The following is a 10,477-nucleotide window of genomic DNA, read 5'->3' as shown; positions in this document are numbered from 1 at the left end:
AATTTTCCAAACCTCATTTTTAATCCTGAGCAGTACCCAAGAAAGGTGAACATTTTATTTGTAAAAAGATATCATTGGTAGTACCAAAAAAAATAGATAAAATAATTGGGACTCAATAGATAAAATAATTTCATTTCAAATGTATTTGTTTCCACCCAAAAGGTAAGAAACAGTCTCATTTACTACTTTTCTATCCTTCATTCTAAATACTTAAGGCTTCATTTGAAAAGATTACAACAATAATGAAACATATGAAGAAGGACATTTATTTATAAGGGACTATTGGACCCAAAGGTTAACAAGATGGTTGAGTCTATCAAGCCATTGGCTTGTGTTATTTGATATATAATGGCAATGTAATATCTGTACAAATGACCAATAAGATGAAAAGGTGATGAAAAACTGTATTTTGTACAAAAGAGAAAAGAAAATTGAAGAAAATGAGGTTGTAAAAAGAATACAGTTTCCATTGTCTATAGCCTAATAGTGCAATGCAATGCAACTAATGAGATGGAGATGATGAATTTGAAGGCCCTATTGGTGCTTTGCAAATAGGGCACCAGTTTTTCAGCCTCAGCCACTGCTGTATACAAACCACATGATATTTATGCTCACATTTCAGACTCCCCACTTCATCTGCAACCAAATAATCCTCCTGCAAACCAAGCAAATTTATCTATATCAGATGTTAAAACAAATAACTTTCAAGTGCATGCAGAATGAAAATTCCTACGTTCCTTCTATTTGTATAATGGATGGAAACTTGTAGTATTATATGCTTATGAGCTCTACAATAAAATAGTACCAGTGCCGCCGGACCCTTTTGTCAACTGACACTTGGGTGCTTATCAACGATTAACATTTATCATATGATCGGGGATGACAATGGATACTCGGACCCGTAAGTACCGCAAAAAATACCCACAATAGGTCAGGTCTGGATCCATGTTTTTGGACCGTGAGTAATTGAGACCCAATGTTTTAAGACCTGCTGTTGGATGAATCTGGGTCCGGACAATGAGGTACTCATACCCATGAGTACCCGGACTCGCTGTTCCTTCCTAAATATATATTGTTAATTCATAATTGTGATTCTTAAGTTGTTAAACAGTGATGTTATATTGTTAAGTAGTGATGTGATGTTATGTTTTTAATTAATATGTATAATCCAATATTTTATTGATTGAATAATTCTTACTAAATCAATTTTACATCATAACGTTGAAATGGTACTAAATCAATTTTACATCATAATATTGAAATGGTTCTAAATCAATTTTACATCATAATATTGAAATAGTCAATTTAAAATATGTTTAAAACTTTAAATATGTTTTATAATTTTTTCTTTTGTGGATTACCTAGGTAAAATATAAGATTATAGAAAATAAACACACAATTACATAAATTTCGCAATTATTTTAAATGTTTTCTGAATTTGTAGGTACCCGCAGATCTGCTAGGTACCCAAGGACCCGTGGTTAGCAGACCCAATGGGTATTAACACAGGCGGGGCAAAAAATGAAGCAACGAGGTGGGTCTGGGTCCAAAAATGAAGCAATGGGGCGGGTCCAGGTAATGCACTGCCCGGACCCATTCAGACCCATTGCCATCCTTACATATATGATAGCTTATTAGCTTTCTGTAAGCTCTTTTTTTAGCTTATTTAACAAGTTTCTCTGAAAATTTTATTAAAATGAGCTAAAAATAAGCTTATAGGATGGTCATAAACAATCTTTAAAGCTCTTCCAAACAGTTGCTTAAGTGTTTATACAATAGGATAGGCCTAAATAAGCTCTTCTAAACGCATCCTAAATTTAGGATTGTTTGAATCAGACACCGATTTCGTCAAATGAATCGTACTGGATGCAGTTAGATCATCATAGACAACAAGACTTTGATCCATGATTGTGTTCTCGATCGATGACAATCCAACGATCATGACAAAGCAAAATTATACAAAAAGCTTTATTGAGTATATGAAAAATACCTGACAGATGCTGCATTTGGTATCATCTTTGTGCTCATTAGAACTCTCAGCTTCATCATCTCTGGGCAAGGGCTGATAGAAACTTCTCTTTAGAGATTCCGATAATGCTTCCTCGGTTAGAGCAGTGCTCACAGTACCCATCCTCTCTTCCAGAGCTAACAGTTCCTTCAATTACGTAAAACCAAGAGGTGAGAATAGCTAAAAATACAAATAGTTTCAAAACCCAAAGATAACTGCTTGCAATATTTGTTTCAATAACATACATTGTTAATATTTTCATTCAAATTTGTTGTAATCACAAAGCTCTTAAACCAAATTGAATTGTGGCACGTTATGACATTAACAAACCTCATATGACATGTTATCAATGTCCAGCCGCATGTCTCGATGCTGATCATAGAAGTTCAGTCCATTGAGGAACAAGTTGGACTCCAGCATAAGAATTTGCTGCAAAAACACAACATGATTGTATCAAATAATTGGCCAATTAAGTCGAATGCACTTTAAATCAAGAATTACCTCATGTGTTAGCTCAACATCTTGCTCAATCCTCTCAAGTGCCAACAACACCTACACACAATTCCAAAATATAAATTTAGTTGTAGACTATCACATTAAAAGCTAAAAACCATGACAAATAAGAAATCAATAAAAAATTGCACTCCCGTTGTTTTCAAAGAAAGTTACCTCTGCAATACCATCCATATTGTAGCGTCGTCGAAATCCCTCCCGATTGATTAGAGAACGAGTTATGCCATATTCTGAAGAAGGCACAGGCATAACACCATATAACTCCTCATTGCTAGTACCTGGCATAATATAAGAGCTTGGTCGATTTAAGGCAGCCTCCACAGAAGAACGATATGATACACCAGGAGCATTAAGATCCCCAGAACGTGGCAAAGGAGGAACAACTGAAAGAGACTCACTGGTTGCCACGGGATTAACATTTCCTTGGCTGGAAAACCTTCCTCTGGCTTGACCGCTCACTGTTCTTCGTGTTCTAACTGAACCTACATTGCTGTCCGGCCTGTCTATGTGAGGAGGAGTATTTCTCGATCTTCTTGAATCAGAGATAGATATACCATTTCTGGAACCAGAATTCCGTCCTTCAAATGAAGGCCCACTCATGTTCTTCCCTCTAGCACTGGAACTGCTTTCCCCTTCACAGTTTCTCTTTTTTATCATATTCTTCCTTCTGTTCAGGGTTGAATCAGATGATGAACAGCCACCAGCTGGGATGACATCAGATATAGAGTTGCATCTGAGGTTCCTCAACCCATAGCTATTGGGAACAGCACGTGTAACTGGACCATTGCTTTTAACTTCTTGACCACGCAATCCAGGTTTAGGATGAAAACTCCTCCTAGATTTTGTATTAGATGCTACACTAGAGCTCCCTACTTCCATCGGCATGGCATCACCCGAGTCCACATTTTGAACTTCTGCTTGAAGCCCTCTCCGAATCTTTTCAGGTGGAGGGATGAGATTTGAAGCTTCTGGTTCGTCCTGTATGCTACTTGTTTCAGATGAATCTGCCTCTAACTGAGAGGACAATGTTTTCCGAGGCCTTAGAAGGGGTTTCCCTGGGCTACTAGTCCCTGTGAAAGTTCTAGACGAACTTCCAATTGCTTCCTTGCCACTGGCAGAGGATCGGGTTGAAGGCTTCAAAGATTTACCTTTCTCAGAAGAACCGACTTGAGCACCTTTAGGAGAGTTGACTCTTCTACTACAACCAAGGCGGCTGCAAGCTTGACTATTACGATCTTTAGTATTAGCAGTATCTTTGAAGGCATGTCCCATCCCCTTTCTAGGGACTACCACCCCACCAGTAGATCTTTTACCAGAATATTCATCCATCATTAGTTTATTCCTTTCAAATCTGCAACACAGTGATATGTTAGATTATTATCAAAAGCTCAAACAAATTACATTATTGTCAAAAGCATAATATAGAATTTTAGATTTCTAACACAATAATTTAGACATTTCTCAATAGGAATGACTTATAGGCAGCAGAATTCAAGATGCAACATAAAGACTGGCCAGACATAAAGGCACCACTCATACAAATTGTGCGGGCACTTCCCATGGTTGCATGCATGACTTGACAAGCATATGCATTTAGCCGGGCAAGCATCCTAGTAGTTGCAAGTTGCAAACATGGCTTTGTGAACCATCTAGGTGTCATCCTAGCACCGAGATTGGTACTTCCTTGATTACATCCAACTATAGCTATATCTAAACACCTTAGCCTTTGATAGACATGTCACTGTGTCAGAACGACACATGAGATGATATTATCAAGTGAAACCGGTTTCAACGAATGCTGGAACTAAAGGGAACATTACAGAACATTACTTAATACTATTATTTACATTACATAGAATCTGGAAAACACACATTCAGACAGAACAATCAAAAAAGGGAATAAAACATAAGACAAGAAACAATACATGATTGGATGATTATCAAAGCCAACCTCAAACAAACATGATCAACCAAACAGCATAGGAACTTTTCTTATAAAGCAATATAGAAATTGAGTCCCTCAAAATCAATATATATATTTTTTTTGGGAGTGAACCAATAGCAATAAAGTAATAAGTGAAGGAGAAAATAAGAAGAAGATTAAAGAGGGGTGGTAATGGATAATCACATGGTGATAATTGATTCCAAAAAAAGTGGAAGGGTTTGGCTTTGTATTGAAAGGATGAAGCTTGGTTTCAAATAATCTCCACACAATAAGAAAAAGACTTAGTCTCCGTAATTTCAGCGCTGAAAATAAGCTCAATACAGTACTATACTCGAAACAAACACAAAACACAGAAACAAAAACTATCAAAATTCTAAACTTCACGTATTCCTCATATAATCAAACATTTTTAACCAACCCAAAATTCAATTTTAGATTGGAAAAAAAAAACAAAATTAAAATTCCTGAAAATTTATTCATGGGTGTGGACTAAAACCCATAAAAATCACATTTTTACATCAAAAAAACACTTCAATCATCCATGTCTAAAATTTGGGTTGATGAAAAAAGATTGAATTGGAAAAATAAAAAACCAAATCAATAAAATTCAAAGGGGATTGAATAGGGTTAGTTCAGCAGAGAAAAATTGAATTTTTGGCAGCTACCTTTTTTATACGTTGTTGTTGTTGTTCTTCTTCTTCTTCTTGTTTGAAACCTTTGGAACACACAGAAAAACTAGAGAGAAAGAAAAGGTGTAGCTTTTTGGAGAGAGGGAGAAGTAAAGTTCAGTATTTCAATACCAAATCCAATGAATGTGTTTTTATTTATTAATTAACAAAATTAAAAGAAAGGAGATAGCTTTTTATTTTAACTATGAAAGGGTTAGATTAAGTGTGATGTCACACTCAAAGAACCTTATTATTATTATTATGAGGTTTATTCTGTGGGCACAAGAAACGAATTCTAATGCAATCAATTGAATGGATGAATTAATAGTGATGATTTTCTCAACCAAAACTTAAATAAATAAAAAATCTATGTGATGATTCTGAATTTTTTTAGATATTTGCACGTTTGATCGTGAAAATTTAATTACTCACCTATAAAAAAAAATAAGTGTATAAAAGTTTTATTTATTATCAATTAATCATTTGTTATTCATTTTTAATTATTATTGACTCTTCAATATTCTCAAAAAAATTAAGATAAATAAATAGTGGATGATATATTAATTGTATATAAATATTTACATCAATATTGCATAAATATTATACATATTTTTTTATTTTTTATGATGTTTAAGAATATCAAATAATTCAACACACCATGATAAGATGTAACATAATTATATAGGTATAATTAGGAGAAACCAGATTAATAATTTAAGAGTTTTTAGATTGCATCATTTATTTCTTAATTATTGTTAATTTTTAAATAAAGATAATCATTTATTTCTTAATTATTGTTAACTTTATTTGGTGTGATGATATAACAGTAACTAGTAACTGTCACAATCATACAAATCTCATATTAATGATATAAGTGATGGCAATTTCAATTTATCTCTTATATTATTTTATGCTACCTTATAGTATCTCCGATGAATAACACTATTTTCATTTTTATTTGGATATCATATATTATTTATAATTTATTATAATTCTTAATGAAATAAAAACAATATTTTTCTCACAATGACAAATATCATTCTTACTTTTATTTGGGTCCTACAATATCTACTTTTTTCATAACATCTACTTCTTTCTTCACTTTATTTTGGTTAAGAACAACCAATAATTATTCTTATTTAAAAACAAAAGTCATGAAATAAGGATGACACAGTAGAGAACAAAATAAAAATAATATTATTCCATTAAGAAGAACCATGATGATTATTTTTATGGTATAATCTTCTTATACATATTCAAATCAATTAATTAACTCAAATTTTAACTTTTATAGCTTACAAGTATCTTATAAGCTTTTATTTAGCTTATTAGTTAATTACATCAAATATAATGATTATGATCTCTAATATTTATTATTAACAAATATTATCTATAAATTATAAATTTTATAGAAAATAAATTTTTTAGATTTTAATATGTATATGCTTTAAACTTTTTTATACAATTATTATATTATCTACTATTTTTGTGTATTATTTTTGTTTATGAGTTAATAATAGTTAATATATGAAAGTAAAATAGTATATTACGGTGATTTTTTTTTACAATATCATTATAAGTGCATAAATATGAAATCCACAACTTTTCTATTAATACATGTTTAATAAAATAATTGTATTTTTTAATCAAGGGTCTTATTTAATTGATAGTAGTCCTTTTTTAGAATTAAAAGATTATGAAAGTAATTTTATTTCTTTTAACAAATAATTTTCATGCTAATTAAACTTCTGACATTATACCCCATTGAAAACAAGTAAATAGATCTTATGATGGATGAAAATATAGTAATAGAAAATGACATGAAATAATTTAAAGTCACGAGAAGCATCATAATGAATAGAAAATGACAAAATATGTCCAAATTCTCTATTCTGATAATGACATGATAGTTACATGTTTCGCATGTATGTTTGGTCACTTTCATTTTCTAATAACCAAATGCAATCATATTATTTTGTTATATTACATTGCAATCTGCTTATTATTATTATTAGTAATCAGTGAAACAAATATATGCTTGGACTTAAATTGTAGATGCCTAATTTTCTACTTCATATAAATTATGAGCAATTAAATAAAAGTTTTTTTTTAATTATACTTAATTTATAATAAAAAAATGTAAGACTGGGTGTCTTCTGTGAACTTGGACAGGTACTTAACCTAGATACATATCTAATGAAACTCAAGAGAAACAGTGTGACATGAAAGAAAAATGAAGAGTATTGGCCAGAATTTGAGCATTTCTTTATACACATTTTATGAATTATGTATTGTTTCATTTGGGATAATGGAGGAATGGGGAGAGAATAAACAATTTTATTTAAGATCTCTTATTTAATTGGTTTGGTTTTTATTTGTTGAGGTAGAAATCTAATCCATGCATGCAGCATTTTCATATAATAGTTTAGATACACCGAATTGCTCAATCTAATCTAGTATATTATATTATTTTTTAGGATTTAATACGTATACATTGGTAATGTAAATATTTTGTACATTATCAATAAATCATCCACAATTTATACGTTAACTATCGTTGACTCTCAAACAAAAGTAATACAAATCAATGTGAAAGATAGATTGAAAGTGTAAAAAACTTTAAACTTTTTATTTTTATTCTCCCGGCTATTAAATTTTCTCTCTTTAGTGTTCTATGAACCAAACACATTGTTATACTCATATTATTACTTGCTATCTTTAGAAAAGGAAAAAAAAATCATTCATAACTCTTTTATTCATGTGAAAAGTGTAAATAATTGTTATATCTCAAAAAAATTTGATCGTTAAGTAAGATTATCTACACATAAAATAAGTGAAGATACACTTCTAATATTAACTTGAAGCACTATCTCAATTTTCTAGTAGTTGGGAACAATCGAGTTCTACACAAAATAGTAATACAATCATTTAATGGATAAAATCACATTATGTTTTTAACAAATTAAAGGATGGATACACTTTCTCATTTGCATTCAACGTCTCCTAATCCAATATGAAAATCACAATTTAAAACCATTCAATGAAATGTAGATTTCATATCAACTCACTTGGCCAACACCTAATAAAACAAATTAAATTTCTTGTTCATAATATGCTGAAAATAGATTATTATCTTAAATTTCTTACTATATTGAAAGTTGGTTTATATTAAATATTGTTTGTGAATGTTGTTAAGTTTTTATCTTTTGTTTTGAAGTGTGAAGATCACATAACCTGATTTACTTTTATTGATAAAGCATTTTATGTATAGAAAGTTGTTAGGTTTTAATTCACTATTTGATAATTGATATACATGGAGGGAAATCTATTTTGTGTTAGGAGCTACCAAATCTTGCTTATTTTGATTGTTGTTGGTTTATTTCCCCCTCACATACATATCCTTGTACTGAATGCAACTTTGTCCGAGTCGGGAACATCCACAGGTATGTGAATCTATCTCTCCTAGCGAGTATATTTGTCATTCACAATAGTCGAACCCGATACATTACTTAAAGAGAATCAAACATGTACCACTTGAATCAACACTCGTTGATATTTTTGTTGATTTTGATTGGGAGAACTTAAACAAGTCTTCGGTGACTTTGTTGGAGAAAACATCACACGAAGATTAATCAGTACTCGAAATATTTTAAACTTTTTGTGCTTGCGATTTTTCAAGATTTTCCTTAACGATATCAAGACCTTTCAATTCAAATTACTCAATCAGGTTTAGGTTGACAGGACTTAAACTCTAGTTAAAAATAAGACACTCATCATAGGAGAAAAACAATTGTGAGATTCAATTATCCAAAGTGAATAGAAAAGTTTTCCTATGTCCTAGGTGAGTTGACCCATGGTTCAAACACGTCTTTTTTTGGTTAAGAAACTAATATTTTTTCGGGTTTATGATTGTCCTTGTCAACAAGTGTCATTTACAAAGAATCAAAATTTTCAACTTAGAGATCTAGTGGAGTCTTAACTATTAGATCAATACATTCTTGATTATTTATTGACTCTAATTGATTCACTTTATCATTTATAGTGACTTTAATTTTGAAATGTAATTATTCTTTGTTTTAGTTTGAAATTATCTTTTCACTAATGTTTTAACTTATTATATTATTGTATCTCCATTTATTAATTATACTATCTTGTCTTTTATAAAAACTTCATCTGTATAATAAACTTTGATGAAATAATTCATATTTTGAATTTAGCCGATCTAACTATTTAAAATGAACTTTATTCAATTAAGAAGAGAATTACAGAAAAGATAAGGATTTTCAAATCAGATGATAAAACAAAAGAAAATGACAAAACTTAAATAATTCTATAATATGTCTCCATAAGCTTACCATTCAAATAAATCACTTTCCTCAATCATGTGAATGTCTTACAATCTGATTCAATAATAATGAGTGGATGCCTAGACTTTGGAAAACAAAAAAAATACCTTAACACAATAAGTATTTATATTTATGATGATATTTTTAAAATTAAATTTATTAAAAAGTTCAGAATACAAAAATTAAGTTGATTGAATATAGGGTATTTATATCAGGATAAGGTAACAAGTAAGAAGTGAACTAAATTTGCAAGAATAGTTAAAGAACACATAACCAAAAGTGTGGCACATGAAATGGTACACATTTGCTGTCCCACAGTTTGTATTACTCTATGTAATTAAAATTTAATTATTAAATATTTTTCTAACCAATCACAAGTTTATAGCACATGTAATAACACAATTATAAGACAACATATATGCTAACGGGAAAAGGATATGTTGAGCATGCGCATCCCTCCACCACTATTAATTTAGTGATGTAACCCTTTGTTGGATTTAGTTTATTTTATTTATTTTAAGAATTTTGTTTGTTAGCTAAATATGCTTAAGTCTTTCTAGCTATATAACGTCATAAGCTATGAATAATTACATGTACCAAACATTTATATTCTTATATATCAAGCTAATCATATTCCACTAAATAATAAAAAATATATTATTTTTTTATTTTTATGATTTTTTTCTTAATTACCAAATGTTGAGACAAGTGATTTCCATGTGTCATCACCTAATTAATCACAATATGTGATTTGTAGGAGAAAAGTGGGGTTGGCAGTGGCCAATTTGGACCACAATAGCATTCAATACTCAATTGTATTTATACAAATAAAATAAAATAATAATGGATGATGGCATTAGCCATATAGTGATTTTGGTAAGAGAACAAAACCTGGGGTAGAGGGTAAGCCACAATTGAACTCAAGTTGTAGGAATAGCTTATGAATTAAGCACTTTCAGGTCAAAAGCTTTCTTCACCAACAAAAAACCAATGCTTG

The 10,477-nt window shown here is 30.6% G+C and overlaps 1 protein-coding gene across 2 annotated transcripts; it reads right to left on the bottom strand.

Annotated features, from left to right (window-relative positions):
• LOC109328243 (probable E3 ubiquitin-protein ligase RHG1A) lies at positions 253-5,260 on the bottom strand. Of its 2 annotated transcripts, none has more exons than XM_019561619.1 (6): positions 5,132-5,260; positions 2,678-3,872; positions 2,510-2,560; positions 2,339-2,437; positions 1,991-2,155; positions 253-655 (listed from the first exon to the last, which is right to left on the bottom strand). In XM_019561619.1, the coding sequence occupies exons 2-6, from the start codon at positions 3,851-3,853 to the stop codon at positions 503-505; spliced, it is 1,644 nt and encodes a 547-aa protein (XP_019417164.1). In that variant the 5' UTR covers positions 3,854-3,872; positions 5,132-5,260; the 3' UTR covers positions 253-502. The 2 variants fall into 2 exon arrangements, with proteins under 2 accessions (XP_019417164.1, XP_019417163.1); XM_019561618.1 differs by lacking the exon at positions 5,132-5,260 and adding an exon at positions 4,447-4,911.

This window comes from Lupinus angustifolius, chromosome LG15 (genome assembly GCF_001865875.1).
Source record: "Lupinus angustifolius cultivar Tanjil chromosome LG15, LupAngTanjil_v1.0, whole genome shotgun sequence".
NCBI lineage: Eukaryota > Viridiplantae > Streptophyta > Magnoliopsida > Fabales > Fabaceae > Lupinus > Lupinus angustifolius.
The sequence above is the reverse complement of the archived record's forward strand: the minus strand, read 5'-3'. Positions and strand labels throughout refer to the sequence as shown.

What these genes read in the sequence shown, in the direction of transcription:
- LOC109328243 (XM_019561619.1), bottom strand. Translation starts at nt 3,853, where the DNA reads ATGATGGATGAATATTCTGGTAAAAGATCTACTGGTGGGGTGGTAGTC. An exon ending in TTGATAACATGTCATATGAG is followed by an intron (nt 2,156 to 2,338) that starts GTTTGTTAATGT and finishes ACGTAATTGAAG; the next exon opens with GAACTGTTAGCTCTGGAAGA. An exon ending in CCAAATGCAGCATCTGTCAG is followed by an intron (nt 656 to 1,990) that starts GTATTTTTCATA and finishes CTTGGTTTGCAG; the next exon opens with GAGGATTATTTGGTTGCAGA.